Raw genomic sequence first — 21,964 nt, 5'->3', positions numbered from 1 at the left:
CTGTAATTGTATTTCAGAAATGAAAATCAAAAGATACGGAACTGAAATTAATGAATAATTATCGTTTTTTAAGCTCTTTTTAAAATAGAGATTTGCATTTTAAAGCTGAAACTGACTGATAATGTTTTTTTATTGTTGGTAATCAGTCTTCCGAATATCTGATTAGGATTTATCAATGAAACAATGTAAACCTTTCGGTAAAAGCAAATCAAAATAGTCACTGTAGCTGTTAGAGTTCTTGTCCTCGCTCTCTCTCTCTCTCTCTTCCTCTCCCTCTATTCCCCCACTCTCTCTTTCTCCCTTTCTCTCTGTATGGCAAACATGTAAACAACATCCAAATCTTGAGCATTATGAATGCGCCATGGAGGTCTTCCGTCACTTAACGAAATGAGAAGAGCCAGTCGCCAAGTCCACTTCTGGTCTAACCTAACGCACCGCTGATATAATTTTCTCCTCGAACGTAAAAGGACCAGGCTACAGGATGGACTGGAGAGGGGTTCGAGCGCCAACTTTCTCTCTGACTCTTTCGCAAAATAAAGTGATCATTTCTAAGTCACATTACTGTTTCTAGTCACCGAGCTCCTGAGTCATACTCCACTGAATACACTACATTCTTACTGAACTAGTTTCTTCTCTGGTTCACTAATTATCAAATTAATTTACTGTTATTGTTTTTGTTGATTACCACTGACAGCTAGATGGTATCCACATCATCTGATGCATAATCATTGAGCATGGTTTAATCATGCCATTTAAACAGGAGGAATCTTTTTAAGAAATTCCATTCTCATATTAACAATCACAAATAAGTTTTTATATAACTTGTGCAATATGTCTCCGTAGAGTTTTTTTTATTTATTGCATATTTCACAGAACGCGATCCCTTCATCCTAATATTTTGTGCAAGTATTTACCCTGACGTTGAATGATTCCTGCAAAAGGTGAATATTTAATGACAATTAAAATAAATGCCCTTTCTCAAATGCTATGGGAATTTTCTCAGTGTAATGTCAAATGTTCAACAATGCGGGGAGAGTATTGTACATCTGTGGTGACGTTGTGTAACTGAACACATCTTCGATTTAGAGTACTGACATGACGTAAAAAAAAAAAAAGGGTGTAATTTTAGTTACTATCGGACATAGTACGAATATTGAGCATAATATGTTCCTTAACAGGTAGTAAGTAAATCATGAGTAAGGACAATCACGGCAAAAAATAAATAAAAAACAGTAACGTACAAACCCAGATGCAATAAAACTCCAGGTCGTTAAACCTATTTGACACATGGAAAAACAAATCAATAAATACCTTTACTGGCTCACGTGAACACACCATGGAATAAAAAAGAAAAAAAACACACACAGCGAATGGACATCATGTGACAACGGACTGAGAAAAGGTTTGTAGTGGGAAAAAGAACAACTGCGCCAACAGAGTACCGAAGATTGGGATGGAAATGTGGACCCAGGACGTCCTCTCTGCAGGAGCTGAGCTATAACTTGGACAGTAGGGGCACTGGTAAGAACCGCAGACCTCACAGATGTCCAGGACGGCCAGGGGCGTGGCATTGATCACCGTCGTTTGGAAGTGCTCTGCAATAATAATAATAATAATAATAATAATAATAATAATAATTGAATTGGAAGAGCCTCTTTGAGATATACTTCACTGAAAAGAATGACATTCAAACTGCCTTTATTTTCAATAATAATAATAACAATAATAATAATAATAATAATAATAATAATAATAATAATAATAATAATAATAATAATAATATATTGGAAGAAGAGCCTCTTTGATGTATACTTCACTGAAAAGAATGACACTGAAACTGCCTTTATTGTCAATAATAATAATAATAATAATAATAATAATAATAATAATAATAATAATAATAATAATAATAATAATAAGAAGAGCCTCTTTGATGATATACTTCACTGAAAAAAGAATGACATTCAAATGCCTTTACTGAAAATAATAATAATAATAATAATAATAATAATAATAATAATATATTGCCTTTTATTGTCAATAATAATAATAATAATAATAATAATAATAATAATAATAATAATAATAATAATAATATAAATATACTGGAAGGCGAGCCTCTTTGAGGTATACTTCACTGAAAAGAATGACATTCAAAATGCCTTTATTTTCAATAATAATAATAATAATAATAATAATAATAATAATAATAATAACAACAACAAAATACATGTCATGTCCTTGTACTTATTACACATTTATAATTAATAAAAACTGCGGGCTGATTAAGGATTCCATAAATTCTAAAAGTTATTTTTTTTGTTATTATGCTGACAAAGGATGTAATACTAACAATGCTGTGAAACATTAGAGGCTTTATATGATTATTAAGTATCTACTATCAGTAATACTAAAAAGCGTCATTTCAATTACAACAATAACGATGTTATTTGTCAAATCTATTGTCCTCTGAGGTTCTATATACAACGTCAAATAACGACATTAATGAGCTTAATGGTGTGTGTATGACTATAGCTACTGCGGAAGAATACGAAGAACCTCTCATTCGGACAAGTCAAAGAACAGTTCTGCTCTTCATTTTAGTATCAGCGATTCTACATTACACGGCTCTGTACACCCTTAGTTATTATTATTATTACTATTGTTATTATTATTATTGTTATTATTATTATTATTATTATTATTATTATTATTATTATTATTATTATTATTATTATTTTTCAGTAGATGAAACCCATTCATATGGAACAAGCCCATCAAAGGAACCACTGATTTGAAATTCGAGCTTCCAAAGAATATGGTGTTCATTAGGAAAAGTAGGAGGAAGTTAAGGGAAATACGGAAAGAAGAGATCTCACTTATTAAAACGAGAAAAAATAATGATTAGATAAAAAAGTATTAAAATGCAAGGAGAATAGTATTAGGTAGTAATGCACTGCTTCTTCGCTTGAACTTCCGAAGTTCCAATTGCACGACATCCTCTGGGAGGCTGTTCCACAGTCCAACGGTGTGAGGAATAAAAGACCTCTGGAATTGAGAAGTTCGACAACGAGGAGCATTTACTGCATATTGGTGCTGCTGTTCAGCGAATCCGGTTGTTCTCGGGAGGTAAAGGGATCAGGGATCAATTGTAAATTTGAAAGATCTCTGCTGAAGTACAACTTATGAAAAAGTGGCAAACAAGAGACCATCCATCGAGGGTCCAAGTCATACCTGCTACTATTAGGAAACTGTTGCATTAGTACGTGTCGTCTAATGGCTACTGCACTTGGCATCAAGAGACAGCAGTCCCGGGCATGTGTCGATAAACGACACTGACTCTTTGGACACAAGTGCGAATAACTTACCCGGTAGTTAGTTAACTGTAGTGGTTTGCAAACAGGGTGGAGAAAGGCGTAGGACTAGCACCCTCACCCCCAAAAAAAATTTGCTAAAATCGAGAGGGTTGCACTGCCTGTAGCCAAACATACATATCTATATATATATATGTGTGTGTGTGTTACAAATAATCAACGCACAGTCACGTGCGGAACAGAAATAAATTTCTGACTCTGTGTGGCTTGGTTGGCAGCGGTCTCGTCTTTCAACTGAGACCTGGGTTCCAGCTTGATGTGAGTCAGAAATTTATTATGTGTGCGTATACACATACATACAGAAATACACATATTTATATACATATTTATATATATATTATATATATATATATATATATATATATATATATATATATATATATATAGAAGAGAGAGAGAGAGAGAGAGAGAGAGAGAAAGAAAGAAAAAAATACTAATAAAAATAAGCCTCTGTTTTGATCGAGGTTCCCAATGATGTGCAGAATATAACCTACCTGGTACAAATTGAGAGAGAGAGAGAGAGAGAGAGAGAGAGAGAGAGAGAGAGAGAGAGAGAGAGAGAGAGAGATAAAAAGTAATACTAACAAAAATAAACATTTGTTTTTATCGAGGTTCCCAAGGATGTGCCGAATATAACCTACCTGGCGCAAACTGCTCGAGAATTGTGGCCGACCTGACAGCAGTGTGATTGGCAACAGGAAACCGCCTTTCCGTGATGTAATCGAAACACACTTTTTGTCGCCAGGGATCTGAATATTGAAAGGGAGAATGATTAGCTTTACTCTCTCTGGGATCTTGTCTTGTGGACATCTTGCACACATACAAATACATACATTTCTATATCTATCTCTCTATCTAGATATATGTTATATATATACAGTAATATACAAAAAAAAAGTAAATGGAAGAATCTCGAATAATTTTTCCTTATTCCTGAGAAGCTTGTCTGAAGAGAAAAAGAAGTATAGACTGATTTAAAGACTTAATGAAAAGATATCTGCTAACAATGCCATTAACTTCAATATATATGTGTATATATATATATATATATATATATATATATATATATATATATATATATATATATATATATATATATATATAAAGACAAAATCCATGAAGGAAGAGAAACAATTGAGTGTTGCAAGGCCTTTCGACTTACAGTCCTTTACTTAGCGGACAGCAGTGTGTTAAGTAAAGGACTATAAGATGAAAGGTCTTGCAGCATTCCATTGTTTTTCTTTCCTTCGTGGATTTTGTCTGTATTTATATATTCATCATGTTCCATATCTTTTGTGATTCAGTTATACATACATAGATACACACACATACACACACACACACAATATATATAATATATATATAATATATATTTATATATATATATATATATATATATATATATATATATATATATATATATATATATAAATCTTTTCTTTTGAAGGATCTAAGTTCAAATATTTACGAGAAAAATGTCTAATCATATCAAGCAATAACTTTTACAAATGGAAATGTATTTATGCTTTAACAGGCATCAAGATTTTTTTTTTGTAAAAATGTTTCATTATGGATTCAGTAATTAGTGGCTAATTACTGCTAATTTGTTTCGTTCTGAAGTCATCCATTCTCTATATTTGTTTAAATACATGCAAACACGCATGCGTGTTATTCCAAATTGCACTTGACGCCTCCTTCATAAAACAAAATCAACATAATAAATCAACTGACATGCATATAGCGTCACTTATATAACTGACTCCTTTTGATTCCATTGTGGCAAGTGACCACCCGTTGCCTACTTACATGGTGGAACTGGTAGAACATCTTCCTGGGAGTGGACTTGGCGTTCATCAGCTGGGGAAGCTTCGTCCGTCGGACGTGGCTGGCGTGGTCATTGGCCATCTGGATTTCGAAGAAATATCCACTGGGATTATCCACTTCCAGGAGGGCAGCGTGGCTGTTCGGTGATATGTCTGTAGCTAGCCACCTGATGAGGGAACATGGTTAGCTTATATTAAAACGTCAGGGATTTAACAGCTTGTATGCCATCAATTCTCCACAGGATATGATATCTTCAGAGCTACAACTGCTTGCATGCAATGTGAGACTAAATTCACTAATTCTCTAAAGCACACTATTTCTTTGGGGATAGAACTGCATGTATCTAATACGAGGCTATCTTCAATAATTCTCAACAGCGCTGCAATAATAATTTACAACCTTGTACCTTAGCGCTGTGCTGTATTATACTGGCATGGACTGGTACAATTCTGTACTGTGCCAGCTCTTTAAAACCGGGCGCTGTAACGGATATTGGAAGAGCATTAAATTTTGTCTAGTACCACACTGAGCCCCTTGTGAGCAGGGCTGTGCATCCATTAGACCTATTACTAACAAACGTGTCATCAATTCTACAATTTATAATATTTCCCACTAAAGGACATTCACTAGAAAAGCCATTCTAAAAAGCAATTTAGAATTGGATATCTCTGCAGTCTGCTCTAGAGTCGCCAAAGTACCACTTTCATGAAATTCCACACACAAATCAGAGGTGGTCTTACCTCGTACATATTGACACTCGTATGTGGGTCTTATTTCTCGGGGAAAGGTAGTCCTCTTTCACCATCAAACTGAAGTAAGTCCTCGGAGGCTTTAGTAAAAACTGAGCCAGATCGACTCCCCAGCTGGTTTCTAACTGGGCTATTGCCTGTCCCGAGCCCTGTGCCATGAGATACACGTGGCCCCAAGGACGGGCAATCTGTTTGGGAAAAAGAATGTTATAAATATTACTTAGGTTTTTACTCAAGTCAGCTTTGGATTCTTTTAGTACAGAAGCTGGAAAGCGGAAGTACATACAGATATTAAATAATTTTCATTTAATGATACGTTTCTAAAAATACGCAAGATGTCTTCACTTGGAGTTCAAAATACTTATAAAGTTGGCGAAGAGACCATTGTTCATCTATCTCACTATTTAGATTCTGAATTCAATAATAATAATAATAATAATAATAATAATAATAATAATAATAATAATAATAATAATAATAATAATAATAATAAAATTCATTGCATTTCTCCAAAATAGGGACGCATGGAAAATATTTCATGCTTAACTCTTCACAAAATAAATAAATAAAAAATAACTGCTAATTCCCCAAAGTAACGAAATCTCACTACTTAAGCTTGGAGCTTTTGTACGGTACGAGTATGTAACGTTTCCATGGTTGGGGCTTTATATAAAGCTAACAATGGGAAGTGCATGATGTATTCCACTGAAGAATTATGATGTATATATACTTGTGACAAACATGGAAAAATGATACGTACGAGGTTAACTGAACACAGCTACAGCTAATCACTATAATCGAATCTATCGGCATTTTATGTCCATAAAATTATGAAAATAGTATGATTAACCGGCTATTGAAAGCATGAAGTTATTTAAGTCGGGGAACGCTAATTAATGAATGACCAAGTATTTATAACAAAATGCATGTATATCTTGGAAGATTCAAGAGGAGTGAGCCGCATATTTAAAACAAATATTGTTTGCCTGCTGTCAAATTACTCAGAATATATATTCACATGGTAGTAAAACTCTTGCCGTCATTAAAATTCTGTTACTTATTGAATAGTAATATATTGTTTTTCAATGACAAAGCTGTAAGGAAGGTCTAGCATTTTAACTGGTTAGATGCCACGAAAAATTACGCATGTAAAGACTTTTTCTTATCGTATTATTGCAGTATAAATTTAAAACATTTCTGTTGTTAAAAGAGAACAGAGTAAAATGTCATTACTAACGAGATGGGTGAATTGACAGACACATAATCAAGCATTAACTTACTTTTTACATGGGGAATCACATAAAAAAATACATTGAAGACACGTATGAACCACTGGAAAACTGACCTTTCAAAACCTCTGGAAATGGCCATGTACACTTAAAATAACAGATAAAACTAGATAAAGTGACCCACGATACTAATAGGAACTATATCATAGTCAAGCATTAAAACTGACGTCGTAGAAAACGAGACTATGCTTATTTGATTCCGAAGAAAATGTGCAACTAGTATATATTAACGTATACTATAAGGGACTATTTGACCATACATAAGCATATTAAGATTTTGCCCATAAAAGAAATGCAAATTATATATATATATATATATATATATATATATATATATATATATATATATATATATATATATATATATATATATATATATATAATCTTAAACTGTCGCAGACATTTGAATACCTTAACCTTAAACAAGCTGACACAAGTGCAAAATCTGAATTACTGAACTACTGGAAACATTTCATCCGTGAAACAAACCAATGGAGAAGCCATTCCTGGACGGTCGTAAGACTAAACAAAACTGATACATTGAAAATAAATTGACTGAAATACTGCGCTTGTAGAAAATAATGCTGAAATACAATGCACCATCCTGTACAGATTTGACTGATATATCTGATTCAGTCTGATCAGATACTGTGCACAACGTCTAAATACTAAAAAGATGGAAAAGAATATATAAATAATGAAGTTAGTGAACAACACTGACTTAGAAAAAGTAAGAAAGGGCATGGCTGGGATATATATATATATACTGTATATATATAAAGTGCCCATAAGGGCTCTTATATTTGATGGCATTCTGTTTTAACAGAAAATATTTCACTGTTATAAATATAAATATATATATATATATATATATATATATATATATATATATATATATATATATATATATATATATACATACATATAAAATTTAAACATTCTGATAAACTCTTTGGAAATAATGAAAGAAGTAGGTGAAAATTAACTTTTAAAAACCATGCAAATAATTTATAATCAAGATACAGGAAGTCTAAAGAATTGTCATATATCTTATTTCTAAGTAGAAAATAATGTAATACGAGATTTACTGATTAAGGCTGAGGTCTTTATGCGATATACTTGATAATAGTAAGAAGTTTCCCATACAGAAAGCCATACTGGGCACAAAAAGTAGATCAGACTGAAAGGAAACTGAAAATCCAAGAGTTAGGAAATACAAATGTAGCGTACACAGTCTTTTAGTTATATCGTAAATACAGTTAACTGTTTGCACTGGGTTGATGATGAATGATATTCCTTGTACAGTATTCTGTTTCATAACTACTACGAATTCTCTTCTTGCTTCTGTTCTCCTGAATTATAACTCTTCCTTTAAGGTTAAGCCCAAACCCTTCTTGTTTTTTTCTTCCTTTCTTCAGGCCTGGGCTACAAAAATGCATTAGGATGCAACTCCATTGTCTTTGCTCTGAATAAAAATAAATCGTTATTATCATGTTGGGTGGAGGTGAGCATAAAATAGCCATATACTAGTCTACGGTTGTCATTTGCCAACTTCTGAATAAGTGGTGTACTTAATAAAGTACTGATAAATGTATCACTCACGAAAGCTTATCAGCAATGATGTAGATAAAGGTGTTGACAAGATAAAAATAATCTTTTGATGCACAAAGACAAGAAACATAGACGGGAATTATCATCAATTCGCACTGTCTGCATGAAACGGACCAGAAAGATCCCTGGTATGGTGCAAGTAGATAAAGGTTACGGCTGATTGGGAAAATCAAATAGAAAATCCTCTTCCTTTAATACAGACGGAAGTTGTTGTCTGTCAGCTTGCATAGTCCGTATGGAGAGTACCATCAAGATCTCTGACGCGGGGCAAGTAGATAAAAATTACATGGGATGGTGAAAACTGAAATCAACTCTTTCTTAATCACCGGAACGGAGTTCATGGCAGTGAGCGAGTGATTCGCGATGAACAGGTGTTTTCTCGACCCCGGGCTTGAAGTTGACTCCAGCTGAACGCGGACGTTAGTAATGCTTCTCAGTCTCGCCCTGTAGCTGTATTCTGACACGGCACGGAAGGCCATGACTGTATCCTGTAGATAGAAAAAAAATAAATAAATAAAAAATTGAATGTGATGGCTGGTTATAATAATAACAATGAAGTAAGATAACTGTTGTTTAGAGACATTTTGTGGACTTTTACTTAATCAATCAATCAATTAATCAACGGTGCCTTGATTTTCGTGTAAATCTTATTTAGAAATTTCATACAAAACCATATGACTTTATTTTAGATGAGGTGACTTGCTGTCCAACCTCTCATTTTATCATTAGCCTAAACAGACTGAATACAAAAGTATGTTTTAACCAAAAACATTCAAAATAAAACCGATCTAAACCAAGACATAGAAGCAATAGATTTAGACCACATCCTACAAACCCAATTAGATGAAAAAACAAGCTATAAACACCACAATACCTAAACCAAAACAGAAATAATTTGAATCAGATTTAATCCAAAGTATTTTGAACTGACGTATATTTAATAAAAAAAATACTTCACATCAAAACTGTTCCACGACAGTTCCAGTATGAGATAGATTTAATTCAAAATATTATCCAACCAAGTCTAATTTAATTCAAAACAGAACTGACCTCAGCAACAAATGCTTACAAAAATTAAACTTCTGTAACACTAATTCTCCCGGTCACCACTCACAATGGTCGACGAATATGCGTGGTCCCAATTCCTGACAGAAACAAGCCACTCCATGATGGATTCCGCCCTCGCCGTGACGCCCTCCCGTTTCAGAAACACCAGAAGGGCGTAACTCGTCGCCTCCACGGCGTAAGAGTCCCACTCCTGCGGTTCCTTCGGCAGGAGGAACGTCCTTTGGCTGTTTTCACGAAGGCGTTGGTTCGAGGCTATTGCCGCTCGAGACCAGTGGGTCATGCTGCCTGAAAGAAGAAGAAGGACTGAGATGAGAGAGAGGCGAGCATCGATCTTGAGTGAAATGTCGCACAGGTTCGTGTACGGAAATGCGAATTGTTTTTAAAGGAACAGCAGTAAAAACTTTATAAGGTGCACTTGAAGAAATGACTGAATGTATCTGAAAAAGTCGTTCATAGAGGCGAAGCAAACAAAAGCCAAATTTTCATCACTGACATTTTATTCACCAATCTTTCCGAACTCTTCAGTACAAAGATATAACAGAAATGGTCCAGGAGATTATCTCTGCATACGAAGACTTATTCTTCCTACTTGTCTTGACAAGAATCATTAAATGTAAAGTTGGCGGATTGTTAAAGATGATAAAACAAAGGGACTTATTATGCTGCGAAGCTGCGAATTCTGATTTTTAGTAGCATCTTAGCTCTTGTGTATAAAAGAGATTCTAGACGATTTAGCACGGATTTTATTCGTACAGTGCTGGCAGAGATCACTCCCAGGATAGTGATATTAGAGAATGTGGCACAGGATTACTGATCATTAGATCAAGGATATAAGGTGATAACTATGGCTGGACATCTTGATTAAAGCTACCATTACACAGCTCTATAACAGGTTAGGTTAGACTAGTTTAAACTACATTACACAACTGTCCTAAGTTAGGCTAGACTGGCTGATTCAAGTTACCATTAAACATTAAATAACTCTATCATACATTAGGTTAGACTGGTTGGCAAAAGCTAAAAGCAGGTAAGTGTTTGGACTATGCAATGCCGCCATACTCTTCATTCCTCGCAATTTCCTTCATGGGAAACCATTTTCCTGGAAATTTAAAGACTCACCGGTCACCTTGGCGTAAGATTCCAGCTTCTTTACGGCAACCTCCTTTTCAGTGCTCCCTACGACATGAAGAGCGTAAGTCGTGATGGCCAAGTCGTAGGGGTCCCATAATACATCTACTTGCCGTTCCAGGAAACTGGAAAAGACAGTGAATATTTCCCTTCAGAAATGAAGCACTGAATCATGGAGCGGTAAGCACGAAAAAGTTTCTTTTGTTGAAGTTTCTCATCTTGAGAAATGAATACTGACTTTAATAAAACATTGACATAAAAAAGTTCAGGTCTTTCAGGAGATCGGTAGTGTACAGATAATTAATCTGCTTCACTCGTCTGGAAGTTAAAAGGGTCACAGCACCAAAGGTCAACACTTATATGCATTAAGATTAAGGCAATGCATATCGGCCAAGTAGTAGAAGAAAACAAAAGACATCTGATGCCCTGTTGATAAACAGGTAGAAAAGTAAACGATTCAAGTTTCGAATGTCACACTGTATCTGATATGTGAACATTAACTCTCAGGGATTAAAAAATAAAATGGGATATATGAGACACTGTGATATGAAAAATGAATAAAACTGATGTAATGTGCATCACGATTAAACTGGAAAAAATCGAATAATTTGGTTTCATCTCTACGACTGCCAAAGTCAAAGAAATCTCTCTCTCTCATTCATATATATATATATATTCATATATATATATATATATATATATATATATATATATATATATATATATATATATATATATATATATATATATATATATATATATATATATATAAGAGAGAGAGAGAGAGAGAGAGAGAGAGAGAGAGAGGAAACCACTCACTGCGTTGCCCTCAGGCGGGCATTGACTGCCCTCCTGTGAAGACTTCCCTCGATGCTGGCCAGGGCTTCATGCAGGACAGTTGTCACCAGGGCCGTCAGGGCAACCAGAGTCGGCTCCTCTCCTTCGCCGACGCCGTGCCCTTCCTCCCGAGATATCTGTCCCTGTGTACCGAAGAAGGTGGTGTTTTAGAGGTAAAGTGTCGAACACCTTATTCTTGATTTAAACAGCGAGATTGAATGATTGATTTATAGATTTTAGGCGTACATGCCAAGCACTGGGACTATGAGGTCATTCAGCGCTGAAACGGAAATTGACAGAGAAAAAGTGTGAAAGGTGTAAGACAAGGAAAACCTCGCAGTTGCACTATGAATCATTTGTTAGGAGAGGGTGCAAAGTAAGATGGAAGAAAGAGAATATTAACGGAGGTACAGTAAAAGGAACGAAAGGGGTTGCAGCTAGGGGCCGAAGGGACGCTGCAAAGAACCTTAAGAAACACCTACATTGCACCGCATGAGGTGCACTGACGGCGCTAACCCCCGTATGCAGGATAATGAGACAGTACCCTCCGTGTTTTATTTTTGTGTGTGAAAAATCGGTGCTGTATTTAAAAAAAAATTTCAAAAGCAAAACTTTAAGAACACTGGAAAAATTAACTATATTAAGAATATTAAAAAAGTAAAATTCCACCTAAAAAAATAAACTGATTCCTTGTAAAAAAATGATTCCTGAAAAAATTGAATTAATAAAAAAAACCTTATTTACCTTAAAACTGATGCTCCTTAATTTCTCTTACTTTATGTCGCTTTATCCTAAATAAGATTTGCCAGCTGTTGGGCATCCGATGAAATTCAATCAAGGTAGGTGTAAATTTCCTTTTAAATAAATTTACACTGATAAGTGGCTCGCTTTTAATGGCTAGGAAATCTATTAGCGCTAATGTAATGAAAACAAGTTCATGTAGCACTGTAACTGTCTATTTACAACATTAGCACAGCATACGAGTACAACTCGAGACTTATGCATCATGGAATATACAATTTGGACCGAAGGCCTAGCGCTGGGACCTGTGAGGTCATTCAGTGCTGAAAGGAAAATTAAGAGTAGAAAGTTTACAAAGGTGTAATGGGAGGAAAACCTCGCAGTTGCACTATGAAATAATTGTTAGAAGAGGGTGAAAAGTAAGATGGAAGGGAGAGAATATGAATGGAGGTACAGTAAAAGGAATGAAAGGGGTTGCAGCTAGAGGCCAAGGAAGGGACGCTGCAAAGACTCTTAAGCAATGCCTACAGTGCACCGCGCGTGAGGTGCACTGACGGCACTACCTCCCCCCTACGGGGACTTATGCAAGACGAAACAGTCAACAAGCCTCCGTCCTCAGATCTAGGAGACACCAACTCAACAAATAAAAGCCATTGACCTTGAAACTCATCTTGTAGTCGTGAGTCCCATTAACGGCGGGTTCCGCGAAGCTGCCGTCGCGTCTCTGATTCTCCACCAGGAAAGCCACGCCCTCTCTGATGACCTTAGGATCCACGAATATCAAGTTTTCCCATTCTTCGAGTTGCGCGGATAGAAGCAGACTCAGTATCCATGACGTCATCCTGTCAGAATGTCAGTTTTTTAAAATTCTAAATTTGCTCTCACTCGTTAGGGTTAATACTATAAACCTACATATGTACTTAAATCGAAAGTCCTGTCAAAAATATTTACGCGAAATAGTTAAAAATGACATTTTTATTCTGATGATTAGATCTCTAATTTGACATAGTAACTGAATAATTTCCTGTAATCAATAATCAAAAAACTGTTTTTTTTTTTTTTTTGCACCACAGCAATACCGTCAGACATATGATGATATATGTATCTGTGCTGAAGAAGGGTACAGTTCATCTTCTTCTCGGCTAGATCCCTAATCGGGGTTGCCGTTTTTAATGAACCCTATTTCTATGTTTCATTGGGTGGGATATTTCATAATTTGCTTTGACAGATGTAAGCCCAGGTCCGCAGAATGCATAGTTCCAGCTATTAAAATGAACAGTTACAGGGAAAAAAAAATGAGATGAATGTACAAAAATTCTCCAAGGTTACTTAAAACAAAAATTAAGACTGCGGGACAATTTTAATGAGAAACTGCCTTAATTTTCATGTACTTATTATCTTACATCTGCCTCTCACCAAAAATAATGATTCATGCGTCCCGCGAGCAAAGGAATAGGTGTTATAAAGCAATCATGCTTCCAAGAAAAACTTGACTAGTTTCCTCCATCCGATAATGTTAATGCCATAAAATATATCTAAATACCCATGTCAACTTTTGGAAGGATTCCTTTATGATGGCAGAATATACTTTCATCAATGATCCTCTTTTAAATCTGTTATCTTTTATGGATTCTACATTATTTTATTGTTATTGTTGTCATGCAATTTATGTTGACCACTGAGACAAAATACTTGACTGCCTTAGGGATCACTTATATTAAAAAAATAAATTTGGGTTGTTCCTCAAAGGGCGTATGAACTGTGATCAAACTTACCAGACAGATTTCCTGGCGGCGCCCCACATTTTAAAGCCTCCCCCATCTCGGCGTAGCAGTAAAGTTGCCATCTGCACATTGAGGTGGTCAAATGCCACCTGAGCTTCGGATATATTCAGCTGGTTCGTGAGTCTGAGGTAGTGAAGAGCCCAGAGGGTGGAGCCGAAATCGAAGGCGTAGCCGTCGTTGCTCTTCAGGTCCAGTCCGTTGAAGGACCTGATGCCGGTCATGACAAGGTCTTTTGGGATTGGTCCAAACACATCGCCTGTATTAACAGAGGATTATCATAAAGAAAGAGTCTTTCTCTGCAATCTACCATAAGTTCAACAACTAAGGATCATGATAAAGAGAGGGTCTTTCTCAAAGATGAAGTAGGTCTCTATAACAAAATAGCATCTGACGCCAGATCACAATCAGATGTCACTGAATATCAGACATCTCGAGTATGGAGGATGTCATGTTTCTCGCGTTTGATCTTAGATGACTTACCAGAAATGGCGACACGGGCTCTTGGAGATCCGTAAACATATCTCCTCAGAAGGCTTCTGCTTATTTCAGGACTCTCGTCCACAGGAAGGTCGAGAAATTCATAAACCGTTGCCCTGTTCTTCAGATCAAGTAGCACTGAAGTGTGTCTGCGTACCAGGGCACCCTCTGGCTGTAAAAGACATTAATTTTTCAGTTTTCTCAAAAGACTTATGGCTAATTTCACAGAGAAACGAGTCTTTTTGCATTGCATGATGACTTTGTTGAAGAGTAAAGGTTTCCATGAGCCTAACACCTAACAGTTCTTTGAGCCATCCGTCAAATTCAATTTTTCTTTTGTTCCCTTTACTCAGTGGTTTCTGAACTGCATAGTAAGTCCGTGAAGATGAGAATGTTTACCGGCAAAATTCACCTTTCCATTACTTCCTTTTATATTCTCGTTGTGTTGTGACAATCCCTCGTTCTCTAGCTCAAGTGCTTCCTTTGAATAAAACCCAGTGCCAAACAATTGTTCTTATTTGCAAATTTTTATCTTACTCTCAGGTACTTATGATTACCTTTGTTCTTATATTCTTCTTGTTCAACCATTTCCAGAATCTTCTGCACCTCTTTGCTTCTGATTGATTTCACTGTGTTAATGACAGGCATTACACAAAACAATCTGCTCAAATGGAGCATCAGTTGTAGGCGAAGTCAAGGACAAAGTTTCAGGTAATGCCTGTATTTTGCATAGCATTTAACGTTCCAACCAGCATTTCTGGAACACCAATAAACCACTACAGATAATAGCACCCTCTTAATGTCTTCACAGGTAAAAAAAAAAAATAATAAAAAAAAACTATCGGATTGTTGTTGAGCAAGTCATCTTACCTACAATTTACAGGCATAAAATTTTGATGTTAGCACATCATGAGATTCCTTTAGAAAGGGACGTATGGGAGTTTCTTTGTAAGATAGCAAGATGTAGATCAGTTCCATCCAACCTGCAACAAGAGGCCATACCAAAATGCAACCATAAGCGAAAGTGGAGTTCATTTCAAAGGACATATTCAAGTACTTTAGGTTCATCTCAAAAGCAAAATCCTCGTATGGGTATCTTTTCCTAAGATATCCAAAAATATTTCTCATGCTAATATTACTTTACTTTTTTTCAAAATTGTAGTTAGAAGTTCTATAATCTTTCCCCTGTCAGTCTTGCAGATGATTTTGTATTCATGTATTCATACATGATATTACCTTGTTTTTCTGTCTGATGAAGCAATGTTAGTCAAGAATGATAGCCAAGTTCTACCTGTTTTCTTTCTGTCTGGCATATTAGTTCTGATACCAAAATGATGATGTTGATGATTATCATAGTTAATAATTATGAAAAGAGTTAAGCAGATGCTAAATGGCTGTGATATTGATGGCATAAAGGGCAAGAGTCCTTTGAGAAGAATACAACAACTAACTTCAAAGATGACGTACCAGAACTTCTACCCTGACTTGCTGAGTGTTCATTCCAACTTGGGCAAGAGTGTGCACTGTAATGGTGACCATCCCAGACTGCTTGACGATTGCTAAGGGCAACATGACCTCCTCGTGTTCCCCAGCTTTTATCTGAAAGTTGGAAATCAATGGTCGTGGTAAGATCATACACATTGCAGCTGAAATTGTTATCACATCCTCTTCCTAGATCATCTGCAGTTGTGTTTTGATTGATTATTCTCATGGTGTTTCTGTCATCTTTACAATTTCTTATTAGTTAATTTACATATTCATTAGAAGAAAACCCTGGACATTATTTTCCATAAATGTCTTGGAAAATCTTTAAAGATTAAAGGGGAATGGGACGGCATACCTAATACCCTTAAACAGCCCAGGTCAGAAGGACAAGAAAAAATGAAAGAAAAAAGTGGCCTTAACCATGAAGGGCGCAGCACGCCTGCCTCTGAAAGGGAGTAAAGTTACAGGAAAAAGGATGAAAAAAAAAACAGAAGCAGAAGGAGAATACCAAAGCCAGTGACTGAACCAAGTAATAAGCTGATCTCATAATAACCTGATCTCAGTTTCTCTCACCGTGATCAGATGGTGATGTTCGCCCGGAGTGAGTCGTGGATTGTAATGCTGGACCTGAGCGCCTTCCTCCACGTTGACGAACAGGTAGTCGGGATTTCCTTCCAAGATTAACATCACCATCTGAGCGAATTGGGTCGGGTTGTGCAAATGGACTCGCACCGAAACCTGAGGAGATAAGTCGAGTTTATGATGCTGACAATCCAGGGACAATGGAATGCTAAAGATTAATAGACTGATAAGAAGCTGAGAGATTATTAATAAATGCTAGATGTTTACCTCTCTCAGTGAAGTTGTGTTTTCATCTACTGTAGATGACGCAAGGAGAGAATAGAATAGAATATAGAATTTAGGCCATAGTCCAAGCGCTGGGACCTATGAGGTCATTCAGCGCTTAAACGGAAATTGAGAGTAGAAAGGTTTGAAAGGTGTAACAGGAGGAAAGCCTCAAAGCTGTTGCACTATGAATCAATTGTTAGGAGAGGGTGGAGGCGGAGGTGCAGTAAAAGGAATGAAAGGGGTTGCAGCTAGGGGACGAAGGGACACTGCAAAGAACCTTTAGTAATGCCTACAGTGCACCCTGAGAGATGCACTGATGGCACTACCCACTACGTGGGGAGTTACGCACGGATTTTCGAGAAAATGTTACCAAAGGTAGGTCTTGAAACTAGAAGGAGGTTAAATTTTGGAATAGATCTAGATGCGGTTAAGGGACCTTCTAGGCAACAGGAAGGGTGGAGTACTCAACTTCGGTGGTTTACAGGATACAAACATTTAGTCAGTTCGGTAATACAGTAATCTCCTTAACCTGTTACACTGCCCAACCAGAGGTCTCTCTCTCCATTAAGTGAGAGACCTCGGTGGGAGGTGGGGTGTCTTCCTGGCAGTTTTTATGAGGATATTCGTTAAGTTTAATAAGAACGATAGTAATGCCTCTTGAGCGAGCGCACCATACACCTATGCCCTAGTTTTTCTCCCTTATATTACTGCTTATACATGTTTGTAAATACAGTATATCCTTATCAGTTACAATTTGCCATTTCCTTCTCTCTGTTCTCATTCTATTTTACATAATAACTTTTTGCTAATACATTTTTATTTTAGTATCTTAAATTGAAAGTAAAGTGTTAGGTACAGGTTAGTTTATTTTAGGAACTATGAGGAATTGCTGTTAGCTTTAAGGTACCTAGAAAATAATCAAGCGCAGACTATAATATTCGTCATATTGAGTCTTTGTTATTTAACAGACTTTGTTACTTATCAGAAAGCCAGGCCCACAAAGCGCCCATTAAGTTGAGGCGCCACTGGATATTCCAAGGCCAAGAGAAGGAGAAGGTCTGCTCACTTTCCCCAAAATCTCCCATGTAGGCGGAGCTTTGTCTACATCCTTACTGCGTCAGCAGGTGAATTGCCGTAATGAGCAGGTACCTCTAAGATACGTCATCGCCTACGTAGGTACCCCAGGTGGGAGGCGACTCCACCCAATTGGATAGACCTTGTCTCACTTGGCCTTGGGATATCCCATCCTATGGGAGCTTGGTTTTCAGAGTCACTGGCCTTTTAGGATAATAAGAATAACAGTCATTACAGTAATTACCTGTTCACCTCTCCTGCAGAAACTGGTACACTCCAGTCGCATCAGGAGCGGCGGCGTCGAATCGTAATTCAGGTCTGGCAACACTGACAGACCGTATTCGGGATGGATGACGTAGGAACTCAACACCCACTTTGCTGGGGTGTTTGGAACCTTTAGCCTCAACATTTCGTATCCTCTGTGACCTGCGCGATAAGTGGCGAGATTTTTTAATGGGTAATGGATAACGGATAATATGTAATAGAAAGTAGTCCTAAGAGTGTCATACAGGGACAGAGAGGAGGTAAAGTTGCCCAATTAATAGGCCGGGGAACTATAATTGTTCTCTTTAATTCGAGCCTTAGTTAAAACAAATTATAGTAAAAGAATTACATATATTACTTTAAAATTATGACACATAGATAAAGCAGTAAGTAGAGGATAGGTAGAAGATAATACAGAAACTAAATAATAGTCATACTAACTCGTACACAAGTTACTAAAATTTTTATGCTACAAAGTTGATTTTAGAGATTTTCCAACACATTTTCCGATGAAACTCCATTTCTCAATCAACATAGACATCGAAAAGTCTGCCAGATCAATGAATGAATGGACGAACATAAAAAACAAAACCAACTAAGTATTAAATAAAGTAAATAAATACAGACCTAAAAATTAGGTAAACAGACAGAAAAAGCACTTACCAATATATTTTGTGGTGTAGCACCAGCCTCCCTCTGCTCTGTCAAACGTGTCTCGCAGGAAATTCCGATGCAGCAGCCTGGATTCTTCGTCTAAAATCTCTGAAGGGATGGGAAGGGAAGATATAAAATCATCTGGTTTCTCAGCAAGTCTGATAGAGTGAGGCTACTAGCCCCGTGCCCTTTTTTCTTAGACCCAGTTGACCAGTTGATGCTGGTACCCGTTTACAGATGGGTTGACTGGTGGGTGATAAGCTAGGAGAGGTCCCTTGCCTATCAAAATTTAGTCATGACCCACATACACACACACATACCACATGTACATATATACAGTACACACACACACACACACACACACACACACACACATATATATATATATATATATATATATATATATATATATATATATATATATTGTATATATATATATATATATATATATATAAAACGTAATAAAATATATTAAATAAAATATATTACAATATAACGCTGCATGTTAACATATGAGCTTCGATGTCTGAATGTATAGGGAATACATTAATCTATTGCTTACGTAGGGAATAAACTGCACATTACAGAAAATACACAGGAAAGCAATGCATAATCTAACTGTGAGTCCTGATGACCAGACAATATCTGGCGCTTCCTGTCCTAATACAGTTCTTTAACCTTCATATTTATAGCACAGTATTTGTAAAATAAAAGAAAGTATTGCTGTTGTGTAACGCCATAATATGCCATTAACAATTGTAAATAACGAAGTTTGCATAAATAAGTCACCTGGAGATCGAAACACTGGCCCTGAAGAATCCAGGTCTTCCGGTTCCCTGTGGACGACGACGCCTAAGAAAAGAGAATGGATTAAGTATGATCCCCAGAATAAAATATTATTACAGTTTTAATTCTCTTCCTTGTAAAATTCATCATCACATTTGAGCTTACAGTATTTAATAGGACCCAATACAGCATTCAAAGACTTTAAGCTTTCGGCCATCGAAAGTGGAACCATTTTTACTGCACGATAATAATAATAATAATAATAATAATAATAATAATAATAATAATAATAATAATGATAATGATAATAATAATAGCATGAGTTTCAAAATGGAGAGACAAATCCACAGTTATATTTATGTGCATATATTTATGTTTAAATATATGTACATATACATAATGTGGATTTTTTTCTCTAATAATAATAATGTTAATGTGCATATAATAATAATAATAACGTACTTACAATTGATCTCGTCGAATCCGTTCAGGCAATGCCTGTACCCGTCGCAGACTTCCAGCTGCCTGTAACAGCTGCCGTCTCCACATTCCAGAAATCCAGCTGTGCCGTCACACTTGCCTGGACGGAAAAAAAAAATTAAAATAAAGATGAGAAGGTCGTTATGCGTAAGTCACAGTTACTAGGACTATCTTGACTTTGGGATGACTATAAATGGATAAAACATATATTATGTATATATAATATATATACATACATATATATATATATATATATATATATATATGTATATATATATATATATATATATATATATATATATATATATATATATATTTATATATATACATGTATTTTTTTGTAAATCTACCTGGATAAAACTATTGAAAGTGCAGATAATTGGTTCTTATCGACATGAACGAAATTCAAGAAAGTATAAATGAAACTGAAAAAAAGAGGCGGTGTCAGGCGTCAATATTCTGGCATTTAGAATTCCATCTGGCTTACAAATAATAGATATAAGCATCGACAATGCAACCAGTGGGTAATGCATTGGTTAAAAATACAAAACAAGTAAAAATTGCGCAGAAATTCCTTCGGCGCAATCGAGTTTTCTGTACAGCCGCTTCAGCGTATAATTAAAGCCACCGAAAATAGATCTATCTTTCGGTGGTCTCGGTATAATGCTGTACGAACAGCGGCCCACGAAACTTTAACCACGGCCCGGTGGTGGCCTATCCTACATCTTTGCCAGAAGCACGATTATGGGTAACTTTAACCTTGAATAAAATAAAAACTACTGAGGCTAGAGGGCTGCAATTTGGTATGTTTGATGACTGGAGGGTGGATGATCAACATAACAATTTGCAGCCTTCTAGCCTCTGCAGTTTTTAGGATCTGAGGGCGGACAGAAACGTGAGGACAGAAAAAAGTGCGGACAGAATAAATTGCGGACCGACAGACAAAGCCGGCACAAAAGTTTTTTTTTACGGAAAACTAAAAACTTTTAAGATAAATAATTCTCGGAGATGCAAAGGTTCTTTTGGTTGCTAACATGGCCAATCACAAATCAGTTTTCAGTAACCGGTCACGAACACGACCAATCACAAATCAGGAGGGCAAGCTGCAATACAAAAGGGCATCAAAACAAAAACCACTGGAAACGTCAGGTCATATTTTAACGCTCCTCTCAGCATAAACGAAAGTCTTGGGGCAAGAAGGGCCTCGTGCTCTGGCATACAAGGCTTAAGTTAAAGCAAGTAAATCTACGTGTCAAACCTACCTGTGCCCGAAGGATGTGCACTCTGCGTGTTCGATGCCACGGTCAGACCCGAGTTATGGAGAGCTGACAAGGACCAAGCGGCCCCGTTTTCCGAAGACAGGGTCGTTATCCTCTCCGGCCAGTACCCACCGCGGGAACGGTGCCTAATCACCGGGACCGATCTGCAGGTCAGGAGAAATAGATCGTAACTGACTGGGTCGTGTCAATATGGAATTTTAAGAATAAAGA

General features: G+C 36.4%; 1 protein-coding gene across 1 annotated transcript in view; it reads right to left on the bottom strand.

Annotated features, from left to right (window-relative positions):
- Nucleotides 1-1,238: 1,238 nt before the first annotated feature.
- The window catches only part of LOC136832330 (CD109 antigen-like), an 80,940-nt gene continuing 60,214 nt past the window's right edge, over nt 1,239-21,964 (bottom strand). Inside the window, 19 exon segments of the mRNA XM_067093238.1 lie at nt 1,239-1,595; nt 4,016-4,123; nt 5,181-5,208; nt 5,211-5,364; nt 5,939-6,135; nt 9,174-9,335; nt 9,962-10,200; nt 11,035-11,168; nt 11,863-12,023; nt 13,280-13,463; nt 14,397-14,661; nt 14,886-15,054; nt 16,350-16,481; nt 16,941-17,105; nt 18,535-18,716; nt 19,218-19,316; nt 19,998-20,060; nt 20,461-20,574; nt 21,737-21,897. Of these exon segments, the coding sequence (XP_066949339.1) occupies nt 1,378-1,595; nt 4,016-4,123; nt 5,181-5,208; nt 5,211-5,364; nt 5,939-6,135; nt 9,174-9,335; nt 9,962-10,200; nt 11,035-11,168; nt 11,863-12,023; nt 13,280-13,463; nt 14,397-14,661; nt 14,886-15,054; nt 16,350-16,481; nt 16,941-17,105; nt 18,535-18,716; nt 19,218-19,316; nt 19,998-20,060; nt 20,461-20,574; nt 21,737-21,897 (2,935 nt within the window). The 3' untranslated portion in view covers nt 1,239-1,377.

Source organism: Macrobrachium rosenbergii, chromosome 49, assembly GCF_040412425.1.
Source record: "Macrobrachium rosenbergii isolate ZJJX-2024 chromosome 49, ASM4041242v1, whole genome shotgun sequence".
NCBI lineage: Eukaryota > Metazoa > Arthropoda > Malacostraca > Decapoda > Palaemonidae > Macrobrachium > Macrobrachium rosenbergii.
The sequence above is the reverse complement of the archived record's forward strand: the minus strand, read 5'-3'. Positions and strand labels throughout refer to the sequence as shown.